The 27,887-nt window shown below is 55.4% G+C and overlaps 1 protein-coding gene across 1 annotated transcript; it reads right to left on the bottom strand.

The window, feature by feature from the left end:
* Positions 1-185: 185 nt before the first annotated feature.
* On the bottom strand, positions 186-7,802 carry LOC134810630 (uncharacterized). Its single transcript, XM_063815947.1, has 5 exons — positions 7,642-7,802; positions 7,185-7,433; positions 6,091-6,243; positions 5,613-5,812; positions 186-3,345 (listed from the first exon to the last, which is right to left on the bottom strand). The coding sequence occupies exons 1-5, from the start codon at positions 7,800-7,802 to the stop codon at positions 3,320-3,322; spliced, it is 789 nt and encodes a 262-aa protein (XP_063672017.1). The 3' UTR covers positions 186-3,319.
* Positions 7,803-27,887: the final 20,085 nt, after the last annotated feature.

The raw sequence follows: 27,887 nt of genomic DNA, 5'->3' as shown, positions 1-27,887 counted from the left end.
CCAGAGGGAGGAGGTCATAAATAACCCTGGGGCTGCCATGGAGCAGACGGTGACCCCAGACGTCCTGGGGGAGTGTGGGGGCGCCAGGGGCCGCTGCCCCAGCCCGCATGCCGCCTCCGCCATCCGGGAGTGCCTGCCCAGGCTCCCCAGCATTTCTCTTAGAGCCCTTCTCATCCATCCCCTCATCAATCAATCAACCATTTATTGAGCCCAGATGTGGTACAGCCCCAGCCGGAGATGACCCAGAGGTGGGGTGGGGAGGAGAGAGATGGGGAAGCCGAGTCCGGGGCCACAGGTGCAGCCAGGAGGTGCAGGTGAGCAGCGCTCAGGCCAGCCTGTCAGCCTCAGTCCTGAGCTTACTTCTGGTGATGGAGGGAGATATACTGAAAAGATCCTGCAGCCTGCAGGTGTGGCACAGCTGATCTTGGGCCAAGGATGCACAGCTGTGTGTGTGCCTGGCCACCGGCAAGGGCACGCGGGCTCAGAAGCACAGGTGTGCCCACACCCTGCGTGCCCGTGTGTGGCGCAGCAGCTCCCAACGCGCGCAGGACACACACACAGCACAGACAGACCCTCCCATGGCCACACGGACAAAGATGGCTTCCCTATAGACACCGGTGCAGACAGGATGTGCGCTGCTTTCCAAGGCCTGTGCGCATCAGCACCGCACGGACCCAGGCACACGTGATCCTCAGCCAAGGTGGCCTGTCCAGTCCTGGTGCTGTTGGATGGAAAGGCTAACCCGGGAGGTCAGGGGTCGTGGTATATCAGCTGGGCTCCCTCAGATGCTCCTGCAGAAGTGGCCAGGACCTCAGGAACACACCTGCTCCTGGTCAAGACAGGAGGGGCTGCCGTGATGCAACTTGCCCGTGCCTTTGGGTGCTGTGAGCTGGCTGCGCGCCACGTCGTTTCGAGGACGCAAGAAGGTGTTTCCAAGTCCAGTCTGTCCACCGACCTGAACCTTTACCATTGAAAGAACAAAGGGGTGGGGCCCGAGGGACCCTTCCCTGCCGACCTGTGGTGTGTAGTCAGGGATGCTCCTGCAGACACACAGGTGGGCTCTGACTGCCAGATCGCAGGGGCGGTGCCGTGGTCCTCACCTGCCATGTGACTAGCGTGCTGACGCGGACACCGGCGAGAGCGAGAGTGCTCGGCCCGGCACATCCCAGACAATTCCTCTGTAAATGGTGCAGCAGCCAGAGGCCCCAGCACCTTGAGGTTAAAGAGAAGGAATAGAGTTCTCCAGAGCCCCAAGGAGCGGGAGGTTCTGTCCCAATGGATGGGCTCAGCCAATTTCACCCTCTCCTCCCCCTGCCAACACTGCGGCCTGCAGCCTGGACCTGGCCCGGGTTGTGGAGGGGACCAGGGGATGCAGCTGCCACCTGCTGGGCGGACGTGGGCCTAGGTGGTCCTCAGCCCTCATGACAGGAGCCCCCGAAGCACTGTTGGGGCACCCTCTCTGACATTGGGTGGGAGACTCTGGGAGCCGAGTGCAGAGCCAGGGCCCAGCACGCAGGCCTTGGGCTCCAGTCCGTGTGCCCCACATCTGGAATGTGCCAGCAGGGCCCGGTGCGAGAGAAGAGCGGATCCCTACATGAGTGAGGGTGGAGGGATGGTGCCTCTGCCACGGCCATGGTGCCGCCGTCCATGTCAGCTCACTCTCAGCACAGATGCTGTGTGATGGCCTCAGGCCACGCCGCTTGTTCTGAGGCCCCTAGCAGGTCGGGCTTGTGCTGGCTGCACATTGACTGGCTGGTGAGCTTGGCGGGTCTGTGGGCACGGAGAGACCAGAACGTGCGTAACAGGCCCGATGAGGGTGCCAGGCTGCGGCAAACCCCGAGCTTTAGAGGAGAGGGGCATCAGCCGGGGGCCCTGCACAGGCAGCCTCAGGTGCAAGGAGCTGGAGCCCAGGCCACCTGGGGAGGGGCGGGGTGCCGTGGCTGGAAGTTGCTGTTCTCAGACCTGGTTCTGAGACCCTCTCCAACTGCATGGGGGTGGTCCAGGCTGGACCCCAGATGTGACGGTGTATGTGCTGGGATGGGAGCCCCCCTGAGAGCAGGGCTTTTGTTAATTCACCGGCAATCCCACATGTCTGGCACGAGATAGGTGCTCAGTCAGTGAAAACCACACACGGGATCTTCCATTGTGTCCAGGGGAGGGTGGGCCCTGCTCGCAGCCAGACTCCTAGCCCTGGGCAGCCCTGCTGCCTGCCTGCTCCTTCCACTCCTACCACCTGCCCAGGTGGGACTCTGCCTGCCTTCCTGTCCCCAGTGCTCTGTAGGAGTTTGACCACAGGTATCCTCTTCATTAGAGAGAGGAAAGCTCACGATCTGGAAGAACTCCAGGCCTGGCCCAGCGAAGACGTCCTTATCTTCAGCAGACATTGCCCAGTGCAAGGGGAGGTCAGTCTCAGGAGACAGTCTCCTGGACAGTGGCGTGGCATCTGTCCTAAGGCCTTGCCTGCAGCACAGGGTGCCACAGAGGTCCCCTGTGACACAGCCTCATGGCTGGGGCAGGCAGGGGTCGCACCTGCTCCTGCATGAAGAGGCAGATAAAGACCCACAGCGTGGTCTCTGGGGTCCCACATCCCAGGTAGAGAATGACCCAGGTCGCTGGCGTCTGTGCCATCTCTGCTCCACTGACCACTCATGGGGGTCCTGGAGATCCTGACACCGGTGGCCGGGGAGCAGCAGCCCAGGCACAGGCCCCAGTGCACACGCAGATCCCACCGTGTCTGCACAAGGCCTTGCCCCAACGAGGCCTGGGTGCCGTGTGAGGGCCGGGACGCTAACACAGCCGAGGGTACCCACGCGTGAGCTGCTCTGGGGTCCCTCCCCATGTTTCTTCCGGTAATGAAACTTGTACCCAAATGGGATATGCAGGGTTGCACTGTGCAGTCGCTGTGTGTTTAAGGGTCTCATCCCCGTGTGCGCCAGCAGGACCACAGCTGTGACCGGCTGCTCCAGAAGAAGTGGGTGGGTTGAGACCCCACCGGCAGCGTCACTGGGGGCAGCAGGCCCTCTGTCAGCACTGACCTCTGTATCATGTCAGGGATTTTTAGGGCGGCAAGCTCAGGTGGACAGGCAGTTTTATTCTGTTTCCCATGTCAAGTCCAGCCCCAGACTGACTTTCTGAGGTCACAGACGGAGCCTCACCCCATCCAAGGCGGTGTCCTAGACTCCCACTGTGCTCCCCAGAGGGCAGGGTGAGTGCGTGGCATCCTTTTGGCGGGCGTGGGTGCCTCTGTGGACCTGGCGTGAGGCTTCTCTGTTTCTGAGTCTCCTATGGACCATCTGTCTTCTGTGTGGCTGCTGAGGAATCACACTGGGGTGGCCGTGCAGGTGGCTGAATGAGAACAGGACCCCCATGCTGCACAGCCCTGCTTAACCCGGGGGTGGCCCCAGAAGCAGGTGGGCGAGGCTGGGCAGCAGGGATTGGCTGAAATCATATGCAGAGCCCAAGAGGCAGGGGAAAGGCGGCAATTTCAGGGTCCCTTTGTTCGCCAGGTACCTGGGGCCCAGCCCGGGCGGCAGGAGGGACTCAGCCCCTTGCCCAGGCAGGAAGGGTCCCAAGCAGAGGCCCCTCCCTCAGGCACTCCCCAGCCCACACCTGCAGCACTGGGACCAAGACTAATAAAACACCCGCCTCACGGAAGACAGCTTTATCTTGTTGATCAGAAGTCTGCCAGCCCAATTTATGATGGAACATAAGATCTCTAAATCTGAATTTACGCTCTATAGCGTAACGAGAGGTCAATAAGATTAAACGGGGGCTCAGGAGAGGACCAGCGTCAGGCTCACTGCGAGGTGCTGCACAGAAAACCCACAGCCAGAGCCCCTGGGCCCAGCCCAGGCAAGACCAGAAAAGGAGGGGGCAGGTGGGAGACCAGCCTGGGGCTCCTGGGAAGCCCACGGGATGGAGGCGGGAGAGCCAGGAGGCCTGGGGCAACCCTGGGACGGTTCCTGGATCGAAGAGAGCAGGGGGGTGATGAGGGTTCCCTCAGGGCTGGGGAGCCTTCTCCTGGTCTGAGACCCACCCCCCTTCAGCTCCCAAGCCTTGGGTGCCCCTGGCTCTGAGGACAGTTGGGAATCTTCCCTGAGGCAGGTTGAAGGACAGAGCTGTGACCCTGGCCCAGGGCTGCTTTGGGTGCCCATGAACTCAGCTTCTGGCTCAGAGCAGTTCCCTGCACCCGTTCCTGAGCCCTCTGTCCTCTGGAACCCGTGGGCAGGGTGAGGGACGGGTGTTCCATCTGGGTGGGGGCCTGGGCGCCCAGCCAGCACAAGGCTGGCTTGCTGAGCTTAGGGCAGACCCCGACTTCAGAATTTATACAAATAAATGCAATGAAAAGTGCTGGCAGCCTGATCTGATTACAGAATCATTCATTCTCTGGTCGTTAATAATTTGTGCAATAAAGGACTGCAGCCGCTCAGTGCAGGGGAGGCTGTGGCCCAGCCTTCCCTCGGCGCCGGCCCCGGGAGCTGGAAGCATAAATTATTAGTTTCTTATCGCTGGGCGTGCCATCGCTCATGCTGCGAGGGCCTGGTGGGAGCTGGTGGCTGTTCTGCTGCCCACCCTGGCTGGCTCAGGGCCCGCTCTCAGCTGTCGCATGGGGCCCTTTGTCACCCCCACCCTGGCCCCCCAGGTGTGGGAGCCCCAGAGCCTGCTCAGGCCTGGAGGCTGCTGCTGGAGCCGGCAACTCTGGAAGCCAGAAAGGTGGGGCTTTAGTGCCTGTCCTCAGACCCTCAGGTAACCAAAGCCAAATCACTCCCTGTTGGAAACGCAACCTCACATACCGGGCCACAGCACGGACACCCACGACAGCAGCCCACAGCACGGACACCCACGACAGCAGCCCACAGCACGGACACCCACGACAGCAGGCCACAGCACGGACACCCACGACAGCAGCCCACAGCACGGACACCCACGACAGCAGCCCACAGCACGGACACCCACGACAGCGGCCCACAGCACGGACACCCACGGCAGCGGCCCACGGCACGGACACCCATGTCTGCGGCCCACGGCACGGACACCCGCGACAGCGGCCCACGGCACGGACACCCGTGACAGCGGCCCACGGCACGGACACCCGCGACAGCAGGCGATGGTGGGGACACTCGCGACAGCGGGCCAGGGCAGGAACACTCACACACCGGGCCACGGCACGGACACTCACAACAGCAGCCCACAGCATGGACACTCACAGCATGGACAGCAGCCCAGAGGGACCCTTGCCCAGACCCTGACCAGGGGGAAGAGACAGTTGTGTCTGGGTTTGTCGGTCCTCTGGTTGTGGCAGGGCCCCTCTGGGTGGGACTCGGCACCTATACCTGGGAGCACCTGCTCAGATGAGGGAGTGGGAGCAGGAACAGCGCTCATGCTCTCTCCCTGTGTCCAGGGCTGGGGCTCTGGTCTGGCGGGTAGGCATAGGGCACCTCCCGCCCTCTCATGCCCTCATACACCTGCTGCTGGGGTTCCCTGTCCCACCCCAAAAGGGAGAAGCCAAGGCTGAGGCAAGGTTGGAAAATCAGGGTGGGGACTCTGGAATCCAGACATCCCGACAGAGGATGCAAGAGGAATCGGCGTGAGCGCAGGGTAAACTCACGGACCCGAACTCTCAGATGTGCCTCCTGGGCTCAGCTTCCCCTTTCTGGAGGGCTGGGGGTTCCAGAACCTTGCCTTGAATTTGTGAGGATGGTGGGACCTGGAGGGCAGGTGGCGCAGAGGGTGTGAGGCCTCACCCCAGGACGCTGTGCCCACTTCTGGCTGTGCAACCTTGGGAAGGCTTCTGACTTCTCTGAACCTCAATCTGTAAAATGGGAATGAGAATGAAACAAGATGAAATTAACATGCATTGAGCGTGTGGGGTGGGGCAGAGACAGCCACCTTGCAGCTGGTGAGGCCCTCACAGCATCTGGTCCTGCCACCTCGCAGCTGGTGAGGCCCTCACAGCATCTGGTCCCGGAGCCCACACAGCCCCTTGCAGAGACTTCCCTACCCACGTGCAAGCATTTCGCCCTCCTCCCACGGGCGACCCCAGCTTGGCCGCATACGTTTTTGCTCAGAATGTCCCCACCTATGTCCCACCTGCCCTCTGGCTTCGGGAGCGCTGGGCACAGCGGTGGCAGGTGCCTCGGTGCCCTTGGACTTGCCCGGTCGTCTGTCGCTTCTGAGGCGGCCCCGTTGATGGGTGCTCCTTCTCTTCTGGGTGCATTTTCCTTTTCCTGCTTCCTCGCATGCCTGGTGATTTTTGAATGGGTGACAGGGATTGTGAATTTTGCTGGGTGCTGACTATTTTTGTAGCAAAGCTGAGCAAAGCTGACTTTGCTCAGGACTCCAGAAAGTTACTTGGAAGCTGTTTGGTCCTTTGGGGTCTTGCTTTTAAGCCCTGCTGGGAGGACCAAGGCAGCATGTAGTCTGGGGCTGACTGTGCCCTCCTTTACCAGGACACGGCCCTGCTTGGTGCTCTGCCCAGGGGCTGAGGTGCCCCAGCCTGGCTGGTGGACCATGGACCTTCCACAGTTCCCTCTGGTGATCTCGGGTGGTTCTCCTCGCCTTCTGTAGTTGCCTTTCTTTTTTTCTTTTTCTTTCTTCTTCTTTTTTTTTGAGATGGAGTTTCACTCTTGTTGCCCAGGCTGGGGTGCAGTGGTGCGATCTTGGCTCACCATAACCTCCGCCTCCCAGGTTCAAATGATTCTCCTGCCTCAGCCTCCCGAATAGCTAGGATTACAGGCATGCGCCACCACGCCCAGCTAATTTTGTATTTTTTTTAGTAGAAATGGGGTTTCTCCATGTTGGTCAGGCTGGTCTCGAACTCCCGACCTCAGGTGATCCTCCCACCTCAGCCTCCCACAGTGCCGGGATTACAGGCGTGAGCCACTGCACCTGGGCCTGTAGTTTCCTTTCATGTGAAAATGCTGATTGTCGCTCACTCTTCACCTGCTGTCACCTCACACCTCGGCCTCCCCAGACTCCCAGCTTGGTCCCCTTCCCTGAAGGAGACCCCTGAACACACCTGGGTCCCCACGCCTGCACCACAGCCTGGACACTGGGGGCAGTGAGCTGGGCAGTTGTGGGGCTGCATGCCTGTGGGGCTCTCACAGGTGTTTTCTAAGTGGCCTGGGTGGGGCCCGGGCAACCTACTGGACAACAGACCCTCAACCCATCCCCTGCCAACCTACCTCAGCCCTGAGCTCCTGGCAAGGGATGAGACAGCCTGAACTTCAGCCCTGGGAGGGGTGCGGGGGCTGCCGTCAGGTGCCTGCTGCTCCCTGTGCACCGAAGGTGGGCCACCTGGTTCTTCCTTCTCCAGGACCTCAGGCAGCCCATTACCCAAGGTGGCGGCTCCACTGTGGGGGCCAGGACAGGGGCGGAGGGTGGACAGCACGCCCACTGTGAATGCCCCGGCTGGGTCCTTGCCTCTCCGAAGGCTTCGTCACCAGGGCCCAGGTGACAGGAGGCTGTCATTGTGAAGGAGATTTAATCTTACAAAACCCTCAGGAGAGCAGTGAAGCCTCAGGGTGCTGGATTACCCGGAAGTGCACTCTGGGCTGGGGGCAGCAGCCGCGGTCATAACACGTGTGTGCCACACCAGGAAACCTGTCTGCTAAAATGTGCACATGGGCAGGCTGGCAGCACCTGGCTCTGGCTTGCTTGGAGTGGACGTTGGAACAGGTGGCCCCGGGTCTCAGCCTGACACTGCCCGGCACTGTGAGGACAGGGCGTTGCTGACACTGCGGGCTCAGGGTGGGGGTTTGTCTCCACGGCTGACCTTCTGGCCGAAGGAGCGTATGGGGCATGGTCTCAAGCAGGTCCCAGGATCCCTGACCCTCAGCCAGGCCCAGGCCTTGGCTCACGGCCCTCAGATGAACAGGCAGAGGGGGTCAGGACGGGGTGGACCAGAGCAGGCAGGGGGCCCTGGACAGAAGGGGAGATAGAAGGGGGCATGAGGGGCTGTCTCCTTGGTTTTGGGTCTTAAACAGCGTGTGGTTTTCTCTGTTTGAGGGGCAGCCTGCACCCAGAGCCTCCAATGGGCATGGCGTGTTTTGAGGGTGCAGGTGAATCGCTTTACCAGAGGCTCCCCCGGGACAGGGCCCATTCAGAAGGCCACCTCTCTCAGTGCAGCCAGCAGCAGGGCAGAGCTCTGGGGACCCCAAGCCGGAGGCCCACATGGGAGGGAGACACTGCCTCCAGTCACCCCTGGGGAGCCAGCATCTAGGGTCACTCCCGGTGTGGCTCCCTCCCTGCCAGGCACAGTTCACAGAGGCAGCTGCTTTGGGAAGTTTGGTGCCAGACCCCGCCAAGCCCCTGCCCGGGGCATCTCCTCCCGCACCCTTTGCCGCCGTCTTTCAGAAGGCTGCTCTCCCGAGCCAGGCCTGCGCGCCATCTCCTTTAGGCTCCTGCAGTTCCTCCGCTGGCCTCCATGCTGCCCCAAGCAGGAGCGTTGGATCTGTCATTTCCTGACGTTAACGGTTAACCTGAGGCTCTGCCGCCTGCAGGCTGAACACACTTTTCATTATTTCTCCGATTCCTTCAACTGTCACTGAGCCTGTCTCTGTGCCAGGCGCAGAGCTGCAAACCTAGGAAGACAGTGGTGAGCAGTTCACACTGCCCTTCTTCCTGCTGTGGAGTGCAGAAAAGGAAGCTCCAAGCTTGCACCTGGGGCGTGCAGAGCCACCTTCTGCCAAAGGCTCCTGAGCCTCATAGTTCAGGAGGGGCAGGAGGGGCTGATCGCCTTCACCCCAGAACAGCGCTTTGGCGATCCTTCACGCAGACACCAGTCCCCTCTGTCTAATCCTGTTCATCCTTGATGCCAATGTCAAATGCCACTTCCTCCATGAAGCCTTCCTGGATCCCTCCAGTCAGAATGAGTCCATTGTCCTTGAGCTTCTGAACCCACATCCTGGCCTTTCCAGAACTGGGCCTGCTGGCTTACACAGGAACCCTGCCTTCATAACTGGACTGTAGGCCCCACAGGGGTCTCATCTCTGCTCCAGGGGCCAGCCGGCACTCAGGAGGTCTTGGAAGTATGTGTCCCGATGGCTCAGCACTTTGCAATCACCATCTCAGGTGACCCTGCAGCCACTGTGAGGTGGGTGCTGGTCCCACCTCCTTCACAGGTGCCAGCTGGCAGGTGGTGGAGGTTTGAGGCCTGATCCTCTGGACTTCTGTGGTTTAATCAAAGGAGGCCACAGCTGCTCTGGGCCATGGCTCCTCCAGAGCTCATCACTGTGATTATTCATTTACCCCTTAGTTATCAGCTAGGACTTCACAGAGATTCCCGGGCTGAAAGTGAAAGAAAGGAGGGGACCCAGGAGGACCTGGAGGAGGCGCTGGGTGCTGTCCAGCTGCCTGGGCCTGAGCCGAGAGCTGCTGATCTCTGGACATCTTAAGTTCCAGGGCTCCAAAGACTGCTTTGCCCTGCGGACGCACTGCCATGGGTGCACTAGGTGTTTGATCACTGACAATGTAAAGTTCCTTATTCTCGGTTTTATCCTCTGTAGAAATGAGGATAAAATACTTGGCTTGTACAATTGTTGATAAATTCTAGATGTTGACCAGCATATAGTGGTTGCCCAATAAATTGTAAACACGATTGTTTTTGATGATTTTAAATAACTATTGAAAATCTATACACTATACAAATCCAGCATTGAATCTGTAGAGAGTATGCCCCACCCGTGCACCCAGGAGCTGCCTGCTTCCCTCCCTCTGCACCAGGCTGAGCTCCCAGACACCCCATCTTCCCTGCACCCCACTCAGTGGCTCCCCCTGCTCTTCCGATTCCTTGGGTCCCTTCTCCTGGCAACATACCTTCTCCACTCTGCTGCCTGCCTAGCGTCCACCCTGGCCACCACATCCAGACCCCACATCCCAGATGGCCTCCCTCAGCCCCCAGCCCCCACAAGCACATGCACACAGAATCATGCACACGTGTGCTTTTACCAAGGGCACACATCAGACACGTACAAATCCACTGACTTGCCATCGCCAGCTGTGTGTGAGCACAAAGGCGCAGCTCACCAGGTTTATCTGGCCCAGGCCTGGGAACCCTGAGCAGGGAGTCCCACCCCCTGCCGCAGGCTGGCTCTAGACTGATGCCATTTATCACTGGCTGAGGATGAGTAATTTTACCGTGAACACAGTTCAGGGTGATAGATGAGGGAGTGGGGGCAGGTGATAGCCGTGCTGCCTGCCCGCCCCGGAGGGAGGCTGGAAGGAGACTCCTGCCTGTTTATAACGGGATAGTGGCCCAGGAGGGGCACGTGGACGGAGGAGCCCCTGTCAGGGAGGCTGGCACAGCCACAGTAGGGCGGGGAGGCAGAGGACGCAGGCCTGGTCTCATCCATGTCCCGGGCCTTGTGAGGACCATGAGCAGAGCCCACTCAGGGAGACGTGGCCATCCCCCAAATCCTGCCCAGGGCCGAGGTCCCAGGAGCCCTATGCTGTGGGAGGATGGGGACAGGCGAGTGTGTGGCTCCAGTGTCCAGACAGAAGAAAAGGAGAGTTTCCCCTGAAGACCGCTACCATCCTCTCCCGGAGTCCTGACCTCACCTTTGGGTCATAGTCAAGCTCTGTGAGTTGACATCTCTTCAGCAGTGCTGGCCTCACCGCAGGTGCAGCTACGCTGCCCACAATAACAAGGAAGACTTTATCTGCTGGCCACGCACGTGTGCAGCGGCAGGGCTGGGTTTTCTGGAGCCTCTTCCACACTGTGGCCTGCTCAGCTGCCCACGGAGGGACGGCCTGGCAGCCTGGCGGGCACGCCCACCTCTAAAGTCCTGGGCCTCAGTGGGGAGGCTGAGGGCAGGCACAGGGTGCCCAGGGGGCGAGTTCCATCCCTGGCTGTCTGTTCAGGGCCTGCCGGGAGGGAGCCTGAGGGGCCCGGCTGGTTACCAGACACCCCCCTAGTTGCTCAACCAGGACCCCTCCAGATGCCGCCGCGAAACTCCCCCAGGTGTGGCAAACAAGTCCCGGGCCCTCAGGTGTGGTCGACCAGTCCCCCCGCCCCCAGTGATTGATCAAAGCACGACTCCCACCCCAGCTCCAGGGACCAGGCAGGTTGGGACCGACAGAGGCAGCCCCGGGAGACTCTGGCGGCGCCGTCAGGCACCCGCAGTCACTGCGGCTGACAGGAGATGGGGGCCCCCCTCTCCGCGGGCGCGGCCTCGGGGCCGCCGTGGGCAGCAGAGGCACCAGGGCGTCCAGGAAGTCTGGGCCCGCAGCTGCACCCGGGTCCCGCGCGCGCCGAGCCAATCCCGAGCCAGTCAGTCGCGCCCCCGCCAACCCCCCCCACCCCCATCCCCGCCGTAACCCTTCCCTCTCCGCAGCGCGGCCGGGTGCTGGCGCGGAGCGTGGGGGCCCCGGTCTCTGCTCAGGCAGAGGGCGCAGCTGCGGGTCCCAGCGCCAGGACCAGCCCAGCCGCGCCGCCGCCCTGGACGCCGCCCCTGCCCAGGACCCCCACCCGCGCCGGGCCCACCCTCGGTCCTTCCTCCCGGCCTGGGAGATAGCAGTGATGACACCAAAAACGACCACCGCATATACCAGCAACAGTGCGCCCGGGGGGCCTGATCCAGTGCCCTTCATGAATCCCGTGGCCCAGGAAATGGGCTGAGCAGAATCCCACCTGCTGCAGGGCCAAACCCCCCTCCCTTCCCCCCTGCCCCTCATTCCCTCCCCTCCCACCTGTCCCCTCATTCCCTTCCCCATCCCCTCCCCTCCCACTTGTCCCCTCTCCCCTCCCACCTTCCCCTCATCCCCTCCCCCTACTCCCCTCTCTCCTGTCTCCTCTCCTCCACCCCCTCCTCCCCTCCCACCTGTTCCCCCTTTCCCTCCCCCTTTCCCTCATCCCCTCCCCCACCCCTCCTCCCCCTCCCCTCCCTCTGTCACCTCCCCTGTCCCTTCCTCCTTTCCCTCTTCCTCTTCAGTATCTTTGCCTCCTCCTCCCTTTGCAGACACACTGCACACAGGCCTCTCCCAGGCCCTGCTTTCCTTTGAACCATACCTTGTCTCTTTTCCCTTTTTCAGGGAAACTTCCAAAGAACTGGCTGTGGTGGACACCCTATCTTTCTGGCTCTGTGACCTTCCCCTTCCAGCTGCTGCCCCCACCAGCCTGCACCCCTGTTCTGAGAGGCCATCCGCACCTCTCGGCGCCTGCCCTCCTGCCCGCCCTCCTGTGGGCCTGGCCTGCTCCACACCTGCTGTCCATGAACCTGCTGTCCACGAGGAGGCCCGGCTTGTGCTGCCCTCGGACTTGGCCACACTGGTTCCTGCTGCCTGCAGCTTCCATTCTAACAGGTGTGGGGCTGATCACGAACAAATCCACTAATGAATAAATAAGAAAACTTGTAGGTAGTTATCTGTGGAGAATTAAGGTGATTGTCACTGGGTCAGTCTGGGTGTCTAAGGCCCCATCCTGACAGGGGAACTGTGAGCCTCGCCTTGGCCAGAGGGAGACCCTTCAGGTGGAAGGAACAGCCTAGGAAGTCCCAGGGAGGCTTGGCGAGCAGGGGGCAGGGAGCCGGTGATGGGCCCTCCTCCCAGATCGGGGAGGGTCTGCACTCTCTCGGCTGGTCAGAAGGACTGGGCAGCACTCTCTTGGCTGGTCAGAAGGACCGGGCAGGAGGGAGGTGAAGAGGGTGTTTCTTAGCCCTGCGGGATCCCCGCGGAGGGGAAGTTTTCCTGAAAAAGGGAGGGTCCCATGGAGGAAGAGTCAGCTCCAGATGCTCCCTAATCCCAGAGAACACGGACTCCAGCAGGTAAAATCAGGTGCGCCCACAGCCTCACCTCTCCTCCTTGTCCCTTGAGGGTGGGCAAGGAAACAGACTGTGACCCCAGCCCCTCTGGCCAGGGCAAGAGGCTGCAGGGCCTGACATTCTCATCATAGAAAGAAGACTTTTTTTTTTTTTTTTTTTTTTTTAGGAGACACAGTCTCCCTCTGTTGCCCAGGCTGGAGTGCAATGGTGTGATCTCGGCTCACTGCAACCTCCACCTCTTGGGTTCAAGCAATTCTCTCACCTCAGCCTCCCCAGTAGCTGGGATTATGGGCGTGCAACACCACGCCATGCTGATTTTTGTATTTTTAGTAGAGAGATGGGGTTTCACCATGTTGGCCAGGCTGGTCTTGAACTCCTGACCTCAAATGATCCGCCCACTTTGGTTTCCCTAAGTGCTGGGATTACAGGCGTGAGCCACCATGTCCAGCCAATTTTTTTTTTTTTTAAGATAGGGTCTCACTCTGTCACCCAGGCTGACGTGCAGTGGTACTGTTTTGGCTCGCTGCATCCTGGGAAAGGAGACTGTAACAGGACTTTAAGGAACAGAAGCCTTTCAATGGCCGGAGAGTGACAGAAAAGTCTTAGGGAGGTAGGGGAAAACGAGAGGCCTGGGAGCCGGGCTCCAGGGACGGCGGTGGTTCAGCCTTCTCTCCGGCGGAGGTGCACCCAGCCCATGCTCCCTGCACTTCTGGCCTTCTCGGGTGTGGTGAATGAGTGTGCTTAAAGGGGAAGCGACAGCCCATGCTCCCTGCACCTCTGGCCTCCTCGGGTGTGGTGAATGAGTGTGCTTAAAGGGGAAGCGACAGCAGACTCTGGCGCTGGCTGTTCTGTCTGTGGCTAAGGAGAATGCCTGGGACGTGTGCTGCCTGCAGGGGTGGCAGGACACCAGCTGCAGAGACACCTCCTGTGCTGCCCTCCAGGGCGGGCTCCAGACTCTCTTCCCGGCTCCTGTGCACTTCAGGTGGGGGGGCCAGCTGAGTTGAAGGGGAGAGGCAGCTGAGTTTCCGGCACTGTCCTAGCCGGCTCTCCTTCATGACCACAGAGACCACCTTGCTCAGAGAGCTGCCCAGGGAGCTGCTGACTAGGGACCCCCACAATTTTGCTGAGTGAGAAAGGGCTGAGGGTGAAAAGCAGGCAGGTCTGAAAGCCAGAGGGCATCTCTGGTTGCACACAGGATGCTCTCGCCTCCAGCAGGAGGGTAGCAGAGCCCAGGGGACTAACCATGGAAGAAGGTGAAATACTCAACCAAGGCCAGAGGCCAGGGTCCTGGTTAGGAAAGCTGGAGGCCCTGGCGGACGCGGTGGAGACACCTGGGCAGACACCTGAGTCCCCACTCTTCCTGGAAACTCTGAGCCTATGCAATCAGCTCCTCCTTGGGCACTGGGCCTGAGAAAAGGCCAGCTCAACGGCACATGCTGGGCTGCTGCAGGACACAGCTAGTCCTGGCAAGAGGGTGGGTAGTGAGGAGGGCTTTGACCCAAGAAGATGGCCCTGGGCTGCTCCCGGGGCTGCCACTGAGGAGACTGAGCATGCTAAAGGCCAGGGTCTGCTGTGGAGGCAGGGGTTGAAGCTCCAGGAGGCCCAGAAGGAGCGGGGCCAGCCTGGCAGCAGGCCAAGGGCAAGAGTGCCTGGTGGTGTGGATCTGGGTGGGGGCTTGGTGGGCCGGGTCTAGGGCAGGGCTGGGGGCCAGAGGGGTCCTACCCATAGTTCAGGGAGATGGGAGGGTGGGCTTAGTGAGGATTTCAGACGTGGGCCTTCATGGTCTCCTGGGGGGTGGACGAAGCTGGTCGTGGTGGAGCCTGGGTGAGGGCAGAGGTGGTACACCCCAGAAGACCCTGCTCCAGGCCGCGGTGGGGTGGGCCCTGCAGCCAGCTTGACCTATTTATTCTATTGAGATGAAATTCACATAACAAAATTAATGACGTTAAAGCAAACAATTCAGTGGCATTTAGCGCTTTCATCTTGTTCTGCAACCCTGACCTCACCTCGTCCCAGAACACGTCCTCATACACATTAAGCAGTCGGTCCCTGTTGCCCCCTCCCGCGAGCTCTGGCAACCACGATGCCTTTTCTTTATCTGTGGATTCCCTGTTCTGGACATTTTCACGTTTCCCAGGCTCGTCCCTGTCGCAGCGACTGCCTGGGGGTGATGTTCCAGCTGCGCACTGGGCCGCCCTTTGCTGTGAACATTTGCCGCCTGCATGCGCCCAGTCTTCAGCTCTCTGGGGAGCGCCCGGGAGGGGAATTTCCGGGCCTATGGGAATTTCGTGCTCAACTTTCTGAGGAAGGTCCTTTTGCACCGCGGCTGCACCCACCCCGACAATGCGCGAGGGGGTCCAACGCCTCCATCTCCTCGGCAGCACTTACTTCTGCTTTTCTGAAATCACAGCCATTCTAGTGGATGTGCCTGGCTGGGTTTCTGTCTGTTTTCTCGGTGAACGTGAACGGGGGTTTCGGGCACAGGCGGGGACAGCAGTGAGGAATCGGCGGACGCCCAGGGCCCCCTCACTGGGTGCCCTGCCGGGGTTCCCTGGGACGCGGCGGGGCGGGGAGGGGACCCAACAGCCTCCCCGCGCCACGAACGTCCCCAACAGCCTCCCCCGCAGCCTTCCCGCACCCCCCGGCACCCCCGACCCTCCGCCCCCCTCCCCTCACCCGCCTCCCCGCGGCGGAGTCCGGCAACGCTCAGAACCCAATTTCCGCGGACAGATCCTCCCGGAACGTGAGCTCTTGACTTTGGAGTCCAGGAAAGACCCCGGCGCTCCGGGCACGCGGCCGTCGTGGCCGCGCGGCTCTTTGTGTTTGCGGGAGGCGGCGGCGCGAGGAGCTGTGGCGCCCCCTGGTGGCGGAGTGCGGCCTGCGCTGGGCGCTGCGGAAGCGGCCACGTTCGGAGGAGGCGGCCACGTTCGGAGGAGGCGGCCACGTTCGGAGGAGGCGGCCACGTTCGGAGGAGGCGGCCACCCGGGCCTGGCGGTGGAGGGGGAGGAGGAGGAGGGGGAGGAGGAGGAGGGGGCGGGGCCGGGGCCGGCGGCGTCTTTGGACCCCGCGGCTTTGAGGGGGCCCCGGCACTCACGCCCTGACCCTGGCGTCCTGAGCCTGCGTCCAAGGGGTTGCCACCTGCCCCGATGCCGCCCCCCCCACCCCCCCCACCCTCTGCTGCGTCCTGGGCTCTACACCCACTGGGGTGGAGGGCTCGCTTCTAATAAAAACGGCAGGACCAGGAAGACCAGGACCCCGGGCCCCTGGGAGTCGCGCTGTCCTCTGCACTGGCCCCTTGTGCATCCTTGTCCCCCTCAGCCCCTCCAAACCCCCAGCCCTCCGCCCCAGGCCTCCCACCCTCCACTCTGAGTGCAGCAGGAACCTCGTGGGATGAGCATGTGGAGGGAGCTCCCCGGGATGCTGGGCTGGGCACAGGGTCTGCAGGGGCCGACGGCCCCTACGCTGACCTTCCAGAGCTCCCTCTCCAGCCACCCGGGCTCGCCCTGCTGGAAACAGAGCTGCCCCAACCTTGTGCCCGCTGGGCCTCTGTGCAGGGTTCCCAGGACTGCCTTCTGGACAACTTCCCTGCTGGGGTTCTGACAGCGGGGTGGACAGCCTTGCCCAGCCTCAGGGCCGTGCAGCGCCAGGGGTAAATGTGGCTCTCCTTGCACCGCTGCGCCTAGGGCTGCCCTAAGGAAACACAGTCGGTCTCCAAGGCTGGGGCTGCCTCCATGGATGCAGACGGCCCACTGGGGGACTTGAACATCTGTGGATTTGGGTATCTGTGGGGATCCCGGAATCAGTGCCCCACAGATACTGAGAGATGACTGTACCACAGACTGGGTAGGTTAAACAGAAATTAATTTTCTCACAGTTCTAGGGGCTGGAAGTCCAGGGTCAAGGTGTGAGCTGGGCCTTTCCTGGCGAGGGCTCATACCTGGCTTGCAGACGGCCGCCTGCTCTGTCCCCACACGACGGAGACAGGGAGTGGGTGCTCTGGTGCCTCTTTTATAAGGACACGAATTCTATCAGATCAGGGCCCCACCCTTAGGGCCTCATTTGACGTTAATTACTTTCTTAGAGGGCCCGTTGAACACTTGTTCAATGAACCAGTTGATGAAAAAGATCACAGTCACACAAGCTAAACCGCAGCACACACCACGCATTGATGGGGAGGTGGTGCGGAGTCAGAGTGTGTGTCCCCCCGCCCCAAATTCCTGTGCTGAGGCCCTAACCCCCAGGACCTCAGAATATGGTTGTTTGGAGATGGGGTCTTTAACGAGGCGATTAAGGTTAAATGGGGTCATGGGGCGGGCCTTGATACAATCTATAAGAAGAGGAGATGAGGATTTAGGGAGAAGACGGTGTCCACAAGCCAAGGAGAGGCCTCTGGAGAAGTCAGTCTGTGGACACCGTGACCGCGGACCTCCAGCCCCCAGAATCAGCAAATAAACGCTTGCTGAAGACGCCGCGCAACCGGCGGGGCTCGGTTATGGCGGCGGCACTGACTAGCACAGGGGGCAACTCTTCAGCCCCTCACACGGACCCGCATCCCGGGCCCCCTCGTCCCCTCACACGGACCCGCATCCCGGGCCCCCTCGTCCCCTCACGCCGGACCCGCATCCCGGGCCCCCTCGTCCCCTCACACGGACCCGCATCCCGGGCCCCCTCCTCCCCACACGCATGGGCACCCTCTTTATCCAAATCCAGTCTACCTTTCAAATGAGGAATCTTGAACCTGGATTGACCTCCCAGAACTCAGGTGAGGGGGGATTATTATTATTACGATTTTTTTTTTTTTTTTTTTTGAGACAGAGTTTCACTCTGGTTGCCCAGGCTGGGTGCAATGGCGCGATCTCGGCTCACTGCAAGCTCCGCCTCCCGGGTTCATGTGATTCTGTCTCAGCCTCCCGAGTAGCTGGGACTACAGGCACCACCACGCCCAGCTAGTTTTTTTGCATTTTTAGACCGGGTTTCACCATGTTGGCCAGGCTGGTCTTGAACTCCTGAGCTAAGGTGATCCACCCACCTCGGCCTCCCAAAGTGCTGGGATTACAGGCATGAGCCACCGCTGCCGGCCTATTATTACTATTAATTAGCCCCACAAACCCACCCCTCTCTCCTGTCTGGGAGCCCAGCCTAGGTTCTCCTTCTAGGCAGTGCAGGGCAGTGTGGGCTGGAGCATTGGTCAGTGTTGGCCAGAATGGCCGTCCTTCCCCTGAGGTGAGGACCCAGGAGATGAGCGGGGGGTGCTCTGTCCACTTCCAGGTTTTGGGCTCTGTTGGGAGACACCCAGGAGTTGCCCCTCCTGTAGGTGACCCTGAGTGCTCCTGAGCTGTACAGTCGCATGGCACCTCCAGAGGGGAAGTCACCCTCCTGGGGCCGCTAAGTCACCTGGTGTCACACCCACCTCCAGCCGCCTCGCTCTCTCCACCCAGGGTCTAGCATGAAGACTGGCCTCAAGATGAGGTGCTCATGGGCACCTCCCAGACACACACCACACCCTGATGTTTCTTGGTAAACAGGTTGCCTACATTTCATGCCTAATTTGTGTTAACCGAAGAAATTCATATTTTAAACATTTTGCATAACTGGAAATGTATTCCAAAATGTTTCACTTTTGACATAGTTTTGTGAAAAGGTGAAAACAGGACACGCTTGTGTACACACATGCCTACATGGAGGTAGGGAAGCATGTAGTCAGCACTCCTAAAAGCAGCCCTCGAGTGTCTGCTCTGTGTGGGCATTAGGAAAGGGAGGAGCAGGCGGGGTGGCTGTTGCCACCCTGAGTGTCAGGGAGTTTATGCACCATCTTTACCGCTAGACTGTGAGCTCCTTGGGGGCACACCGAGTCTCTGTCACGATGGATTTGCCTAGCAGGTGCTCTGTAAACACTTGTTCAATGAACCAGCTGACGAAAAAGATAAAACGCTCCATTTACAGGCCCAGCAATAGTAAAACGAACACTGCTGTGGCTCCCACTTTGAGAACGCATGTTGCAAACGTGTCATATGTCCTGTGAGTGACACACACTCTCTCCACAAACTCCAGCCTGGCTTCTCGAGGCCTCCTCTGGGCAAAGCCCCGTCTTTGGTCTGTGAAGACTTGGATAAAACAGCAACATAGTTTCTCACAGCCCAAGGGTCTGCCATCGCCACATGCCCACCTGAGCAAACTGAAGGCTGTGGAAGAAACTCCTGTTCCGACACCTGAGGAGACACCTGGGCAGCTGCCAACCAGGTGGGCTGAATGCACATGGACCAGCCCCTGCCCACCTCCACTGAGCCCCTGGTTTCCCTCTTTTCTTGTACTCTCTCTGTTTTCACTTTACATACACTCTTTTTTTTTTTTTTTTGGACACAGGGTCTCACTCTGGTTGCCCGGGCTGGAGTGCAGTGGTGCAATCTTGGCTCACTACCACCTTGACCTCCCAGGCTCCAGCGATCCTCCCACCTCAGCCTCCCAAGTAGCTGCGACTACAGGTGTGCGCCACCACACCTGGCTAATTTTTGTATTTTTAGTAGAGATGGGGTTTTGCCATGTTACCTAGGCATGTCTCCAACTCCTGAGCTCAAGTGATCCACCAGTCTTGGCCTTCCCAAGTGCTGGGATTGCAGGTGTGAGCCACCATGCCCAGCCTACTAAATAAACTCTTTTTAAAGAACGGTTTTAGATTCACAAAACAATTGAGAAGACGGAACAGAGTTTACAAACGCCTGGCACCCAGTTCCGCTAGTACTAACTTGTTACATTAGCGTGGCACTTGTTACAACTACTTGTTACAACGAATGCACCAATATTGATGGATTCTTATTAACTAAAGGCCACATTTTATTCAGATTTTCTTAGTTTTTACATAATGTCCTTTTCTTTTCCAGGATCCCAGGATATATTCCATTTAGTAATCAAGTCTCTTTAGGTTCCTAAACTGCGAGTTTTTCAGACTTTCCTTTTCCCATGACCTTGGCAGTTTTGAGGAGGGCCGGTCAGGTATTTTGGAGAATGTCCCTCAATTAGGATTTGTCTATTTTCCTCACTATTATACTGAGGTTCTGGTTTTTTTTGGGGAGAAATACCCAGTCAAGTGTGCAGAGGTCAAGTGATCACTGCCGATGTTAACCCTGGTCCGTCTTCACTCCACCACTGACCTCCACTCTGCACTCCTGAGAAGGAGGTCGCTGCGATGAGCCGCGTTGGAGAGGTGGGGAGTTAGGCTGGATCTCCTCAAGAGTGGAGCCTCCACTTAGGTTATTTAGAACTATTCTGCACTGGAGATTTGTCTGTTCTCCCCCATGATAGATATTTAACCTCACGTTTACATATCAGGATGGACTCAAGTTCCCTTTAAAATGTGGGGTGACTGTGGGGGCAGGGAGGTCTGTGAAGGGGCAGGGTCACCTGTTGCCATGAGGAGGGTGCTGTTTGTGCATGTGACGCTGTGTGTGGGAGGCCTTGGGCCTGGGATGGTGTGGAAGGGCCAGCGCAGGAATCTGAGTGGGCTGGCATCTCTGGCCTCAGCCAGCAGGACCACCCCCTGCTCACTTGCCCAGATTTTATCTCCAGCATCTCCTTTATCCTCATTCCTCACACAGGTTTTGTCTCCCATCCCACCCCATCCCTGCATCCCATCCTGTTTCAGCCAGTGTCCCACTTCCTGGGCTGGTACCCGTCTCCCTGCAGCCGGGGTGCACGTGCTGAGCCATCAGTGGACCTGTCTGGCCACAGTGTAGGCCTCTGTGAGCCATGGGATGAGCCAGGCTCCCTGGGGGACAGTGGGGCAGGAGTACAGCTGACGATGCCACGCTGTTGTGCTAAACATCTTCTGATTTTTTTCAGAAGAAGCCAGAAATCCAGATTTTTAAAACATGGAATCTCCTTAATCGCCCTTTCAGAATCAACATCCTGGTGTGCCAGGCTCGTCCTGGGTCTCCAAGCGATTTCCCCCTTCGTTCCCCACTCTCTCTGATGTCCCTGAAACCCCTCGGACACCGGAGCTGATGTATTGGCCGCTCGTCCCCATATCTGCCACAGGGCTCCATGCCACGTGCTTTCTGCTCAGGCCCGTGTTATTGGACTGCAGATCTGGGGTGAGTGCCCATCATCCAGCACTGATTTGGATCCATCTGTGGACGCCGTGTCTGAGCACTTAGGAGTATTCCGTGCAGGCACCCCCCATTCTGGTTTGCTTATTCCCTCATTGTGGGCCAGAAGGTGCCCCCAGCCGGGCGCGGTGGCTCACGCCTGTAATCCCAGCACTTTGGGAAGCCCGGCTCACGAGGTCAGGAGATCGAGACCATCCTGGCTAACACGGTGAAACCCCGTCTGTACTAAAAACACAAAAAATTAGCCGGACGTGGTGGTGGGTGCCTGTAGTCCCAGCTACTCGGGAGGCTGAGGCAGGAGAATGGCGTGAACCCGGGAGGCGGAGCTTGCAGTGAGCCGAGATCGCGCCACTGCACTCCAGCCTGGGCGACAGAGCGAGACTCCGTCTAAAAAAAAAAAAAAAAAAAAAGAAGGTGCCCCCAACTCTCAGGATCTGAAGCAAAGCTGAAATGAGTGCATCCACAGCTGTTCCCTCGCAGTTCCGGAAGCGGCCTGGAGCAGAGGCTGCATCACAGGACGTGAACACTTCACGTTGCCGAGTGCCGGCAGAGTGCGTTCTGGAAGACGCCCATCCGCTCACAAGCTCCCAGTGGTGCCTCAGGACCTCCACCTGTCACATGTTTGCCGACCGCTGTGTACATATAAGGGGTACAGCGGTGTGTGACTTTTGTTTTTTAATGCATTCAGTTGGAAGAGTTTAAATGTTGAAATGAGAATGACTTAATATTGGTTACTGTTGGGAACAGGCCCCCCAAAATCTGGCCATAAACTGGCCGCAAAACTGGCCATAAACAAAATCTCTGCAGCACTGTAACATGTTCATAATGGCCATAACGCCCACGCTGGAAGGTTGTGGGTTTACCGGAATGAGGGCAAGGAACACCTGGCCCGCCCAGGGTGGAAAACCGCTTAAAGACGTTCTCAAACCACAAACATAGCGTGAGCGATCTGTGCCTTCAGGGCATGCTCCTGCTGCACTTAACTAGCCAGACCCAACCCCTTTATTCCGGCCCATCCCTTCATTTCCCATAAGGGATACTTTTAGTTAATAGAAACAATGCTAATGACTGGTTTGCTGTTAATAAATATGTGGGTAAATCTCTGTTCGGGGCTGTCATCTCTGAAGGCTGTGAGACCCCTGATTTCCCACTTCACACCTCTATATTTCTGTGTATGTGTCTTTAATTCCTCTAGTGCCGCTGGGTTAGGGTCTTCCTGACCGAGCTGGTCTCTGCAAGTGGCGTCCATCGTGGGGGCTCGAATCCAGGTCAAAGGGTCACCAGAGCGACGGTTGGAGAACATGGAACCAGCTGGAGGACACCTGAGTACTCTTAAAACCATCCCCGTGGTGAGTAAGAAGGGGAGCTTGGAAGCATCAGGGTAACAATGGGACAGGCGTGGGGTCTGGTGCGTTTCACCTTGGAACCTTTTCACACTGAGGAGGAGGAGGAGGAAGGACAGTATAGCGACGTAACAGAAGAGGTTACAGACCAGGTTTGTTTGCCAGCTAAAGCTAAAGCGGCAAAGGAGGGAGAGGTTCATCCCTACCCTTCTGCACCCCCTCATTATTATTTTGAAGAAAATGACCCTCCAGATATTTCTTTTCCAGAGGACTGTGGGCGAAAAGTAGTTGCCCCAGTGACTGTTCGAGCAGCGCCTGGAGCGACCTCTCTCAGTTCTATTCAGGCAGGAATTCAGCAAGCTAGAAGAGAGGGTGATTTAGAGGCTTGGCAGTTCACTGTTAGAATACACCCCCGGCTCAACAGGGAAATATTATAGCTACATTTGAACCTTTTCCTTTTAAATTACTCAAAGAATTTAAAGAAACTATTCATACTAAAAAAGAATGTAGAAAAAAATCAGTGAGTCAGGCTGCCAGATAGGGGAAAAAAGAAAACTGCTGAGCCTGAAATATGTCCAAAATGTAAAAAAGGAAATCACTGGGCTAACCAGTGTCACTCTAAGTTTGATGAAGAACGGAACCCAATTTCGGGAAATGCCATGAGGGGCCCATCCTAGGCCCATTCTAAACCGGGGCATTTCCAGCTCAGGCCATTCCCTCACGCCCGTAGAATGTCTGTCCCCCGCCACAGCTGGTAGTGTTACAGTAGATTTATGCTGCACAAAAGCTGTGAGCCCTCTACCTGGGGAACCCCTGCAAAAGGTCCCAACAGGAGTCTGTGGACCCTTGCCAGCAGGGACGATAGGATTACTTTTAGAAAGGTCTAGTTTAAGTTTAAAAGGGGTACAAATACATACAGGAGTCATTGATTCAGATTACAATGGGGAAATTCAAATTGTTATATCTACTTGTGTTCCCTGGAAAGCAGAGCCAGGAGATCGGCTCCTGCTTGTGCCGTATGTGGGAATGGGAAAAAGTGAAATTAAATGAACAGGAGGATTTGGAAGCACAAATAAACAAGGCAAAGTGGCTTATTGGGTAAATCAAATTACTGATAAACGTCCTACCTGTGAAATAACTATTCAGGGAAAGAACTTTAAAGGTTTGGTAGATACAGGAGGACATTTCAATTATTTCTCTACAGCAGTGGCCATCCGCGTGGCCAATTCAACCCACTCAATTTAACATAGTTGGAGTTGGTAAAGCCCCTGAAGTATATCAAAGTAGTTATATTTTGCATTGTGAAGGGCCCAATGGACAACCTGGGACTATTCAACCAATTATAACTTCTGTACCTATAAATTTATGGGGGAGAGATTTATTACAACAATGGGGAGCACAAGTTCTAATTGCAGAATAATTATATAGCCCTCAAAGTCGACATATAATTCATGAAATGGGGCATGTTCCTGGTATGGGACTAGGAAAATATTTGCAAGGTTTGAAAGAACTGCTTCAAGTGGAAAGACAAAGTTCCTGCCAAAGATTAGGATATCATTTTTGACGGCGGCCATTGTTAAGCCTCCAGAACCTACACCTTTACAAATGGTTAACAGATAAGCCAATATGGATAGAATAATGGCTGCTAAGCAAAGAGAAACTGGACGCTTTAGAGAAATTAGTTACTGAACAATTAGAAAATGGACACATAGCTCCAACATTTTCCCCTTGGAATTCTCCAGTTTTCATAATTAGGAAAAAATCAGGTAAATGGAGAATGTTAACTGACTTAAGAGCCATCAATTCCGTTATACAACCTATGGAAACATAACAGCCAGGATTGCCTTCTCTTACTATAATTCCAAAAAACTGGCCTTTAATAGTCATAGATTTAAAAGACTGTTTCTTTACTACCCTTTTAACTGAGCAAGACTGTGAACGGTTTGCATTTACAATTCCTTAAGTAAACAACCTGCAGCCTGCTAAGCGTTTTTATTGTTTCACAGATGGATCTAGTAATGATAAAGCTTCTTATTCTGGATCAAAAGGTAAAGTTTTCCAGACGCCCTATATTTCAGCTCAAAAAGTGGAGCTTGTAGCTGTAATTGAGGTATTGACTGCTTTTGATATGCCTATTAATGTGATTTCTGATTCTTCATACGTGGTTCATTCCACACAGTTAATTGAAAATGCTCAGTTATGATTTCATACAGATGAACAACTGATAATAAAAACAAAAAGGGGGGAAACAGGGATTATGGGACAGCCCAGACACAATTGAATCTAGCATTATTAACTTTCAATTTTTCGAGCCTGCCCAAAGGCCAGATGTTATCAGCAGACGAACAGCATCTATAGAAACCAGCTGCAAAGACAGAAGCAGAACAACTGGTTTGGTGGAGAGATCCAATAACAAAAAGTTCGGAAATAGGTAAAATAATAACTTGGCGTAGAGGTTATGCTTGTGTTTCTCCAGGACCGAGTCAACAGCTGATTTAGATACCATCAAGACACCTGAAACTTTATCATGAGCCAGATGCGGAGAAAGAGATTAAAAGCACAATCATCATTGAAATTACAGAGCTTCCGGCTGGGCGCGGTGGCTCACGCCTGTAATCCCAGCACTCTGGGAGGCCGAGGTGGGTGGATCACAAGGTCAGGAGATCGAGACTATCCTGGCTAACACAGTGAAACCCTGTCTCTACTAAAAATACAAAAAATTAGCTGGGTGAGGTGGCAGGCGCCTCTAGTCCCAGCTACTCGGGAGGCTGAGGCAGTAGAATGGCATGAACCCGGGAGGCAAAACTTCAGGTTTTGCCAAGAATGACACTGTAAATGTAACAAAGCTTCTGTGCTTGTTAGTGAACACCAACTCAGCTACTCTCCTGTATTCGGAGATCAGGATGAAATGAAAAGAACAAGCGGGCTGGGCGCGGTGGCTCACGCCTGTAATCCCAACACTTTGGGAGGCTTAGGCGGGTGGATCACCTGAGGTTGGGAGTTCGAGACCAGCCTGACCAACATGGAGAAACTCGGCCTCCCAAACTGCTGGGATTACAGGCACAAGCCACTGTGCCCAGGCCTATATATATATATATATATATATATATATTTTTTCTTTTTGACACAGAGTCTTGCTCTGTTTCCCAGGCTGGAGTACAGTGGTACAATCTCGGTTCACTGCAACCTCCACCTCCCAGGTTTGAGCAGTTCTCCTGCCTCAGCCTCCCGAGTAGCTGGGACTACAGGTGCACACCACCACACCCAGTTAATTTTTGTATTTTCAGTAGAGACGGGTTTTTGTCATGTTGGCCAGGCTGGTCTCGAACTCCTGGCCTCAAGTGATCCACCTGCCTCAGCCTCCCAAAGTGTTGGGATTACAGGCATGAGCCACCATGCCTGGCTTCTAGTGCACACTTTAAACCTGATGGCCAAATAACATGAAAGAAAATTCAGAACTCAAATAGTTTATATTTTTAAAAACCCTAAAATGAAAAAGTCTCAGTTCTTTGGCCTATCTATTTTTTTTCCCTGCCTACTTTGAATCTGCTGACTTGTCTACTGGTGATGAGATGAAACTTACTGTCTGTGGTATTACCAATTCAAGGTTACTTGGCTGAAGAAAAACAAAAGAATGAAATAATTCTTTATTTTTTTCTCTTTTTGAGACAAGGTCTCTCTCTAAGGTCTCACTCTGTTCCCCAGGCTGGAGTGCAGTAGTGGGACCATAGCTCACTGTCACCTCAACCTCCCAGGCTCAGGTGATCCTCCTGCCTCTTCCTCTCCAGTAGCTGGGACAATAGGCATGCACCACCATGCCTGGTAATTTTTTATCTTATTCTTAGTAGAGATTGGGTCTCACTATGTTGCCCAGGCTGGTCTCAAACTCCTGAGCTCAAGTGATCCTCTTGCCTCAGCCTCTCAAAGTGCTGGGATATAGGCATGAACCACTGTGCCCAGACAAAATAGTTCTTTTATAAACACAAATAATTTTAAAAGTATTGATAAAATAAAAATAGAAATGTCTTCAGAATTGTCAGCATACATTTTTGACTGTGTTTTATATTTACATTTGCTAGATATTTTAAGGTGCTAGGGTTTGGCATGAAGGTTATAAAGCTATAAACACAGGAAAAAAAAAGAATATTTGTTTTTGTGATTTTTTAAATACATAAGACGAATTTAATACGGTTTGTTGAACAAAAGTAATGGAATTTTCTGAGTTATTGGTAAAATACCCATGTATTTAACTTTGAAGTCCTCACTTACGTGAACACCTGATATTCACAGGCTATAACATGGTTAACAAGAAAATAACCTAGAAATGATGACTAGCTTTGCCTAATACCTCAGTTCTCACAAATACTCTAGATAAACTGTTAAAAATAAGTAAATGTAAATGGATACATGTCTATCCAAGATATCTTAATGTATTTTTGAAATTTTTTTGAGACAGTGTCTCTGTCTGTCACCCAGGCTGAAGTACAGTGGTATGATCACAGCTCACTGCAACCTTGACCTCCTGCCCTCAAGGGATCCTCCCACCTCAGCCTCCCAAGTAGCTGTAATTACAGGCATGCACCACCATGCTCAGCTAATTTTTATTTTTTTTGTAGAGTCAGCATCTCACTATTTTGCTCAGGCTGGTCTCATGATACTCCTGCCTTGGCCTCCTAAAGTGTTGGGATTACAGGTGTGAGCCACCATGCCCAGCCTATTTTTGAAATTTTAGTTATGTTAAATTAAATAATAGATACTCATTAACTATCTGGGTTATTTCCAATTTAAAAAGTTATGTTTCAGCCCAGGCATGGTGCCTCACGCCTGTAATCCCAGCACTTTGGGAGGCTGAGGCAGGTGGATCACCCAAGGTCAGGAGCTCAAGACCAGCCTCACCAACATGGAGAAACCCCGTCTCTACTAAAAAATACAAAAAATTAGCCAGGTGTGGTGGTGGGTGCCTGTAATCCCAGCTACTTGGGAGGCTGAGGCAGGAGAATTGCTTGAACCCGGGGGGCGGAGGTTGCAGTGAGCCGAGATTGTTCCATTGCACTCCAGCCTGGGCAACAAGAGCGAAACTCCATCTTAAAAAAAAATGTTTTAGGAACACATATTTCTAAATTATGAAATTATTCTCATCTGTAAGATACTGCTATATGACAATTCAAGATTTCTTGCTTCCTAGGTTTTTTATTAAAATAAGGGTTACTAAGTATTAATATTGTGGTAGATATATGTGATTAAGACTACTAGATGCAAGAGAAACAATTCTGTATGCAAAATGTATACCAGTTTTTGTTTCAGAGAAAGTAAATTCGCTTAGAGATTTTTAAGGATTATTTTAAATTGAAGGAATAAAAAAGATAGATAAAACTAAATGTGTATAAAAAGTTGGAAAAGATGGAAAAAATTATACAAGGTTATTAAAAGTTTACGTAAATCTTACCTCGAGGTCAAAACTGATTGAGCTCAGATAGATTGTTTATAAAGATTATTTAAATTAGCTGTAATATTAAAAACATAGTGATGCAAAACTAAAAATTTTGGTTAAAACAACAAGGTTTTCTTAAAGTATTTATTTGCTCTTAATGAAGTAATAAATATTGACTTTTAATCCTGAAATCTGTTACTATAAAAACTTTTCAGATTTGTGTATCAGAAATTCAACTTTTCCTGTACTTTCA

Source organism: Pan troglodytes, chromosome 6 (genome assembly GCF_028858775.2).
Source record: "Pan troglodytes isolate AG18354 chromosome 6, NHGRI_mPanTro3-v2.0_pri, whole genome shotgun sequence".
Classification (NCBI taxonomy): domain Eukaryota; kingdom Metazoa; phylum Chordata; class Mammalia; order Primates; family Hominidae; genus Pan; species Pan troglodytes.
This window is presented reverse-complemented; position numbering and strand designations above follow the sequence as displayed.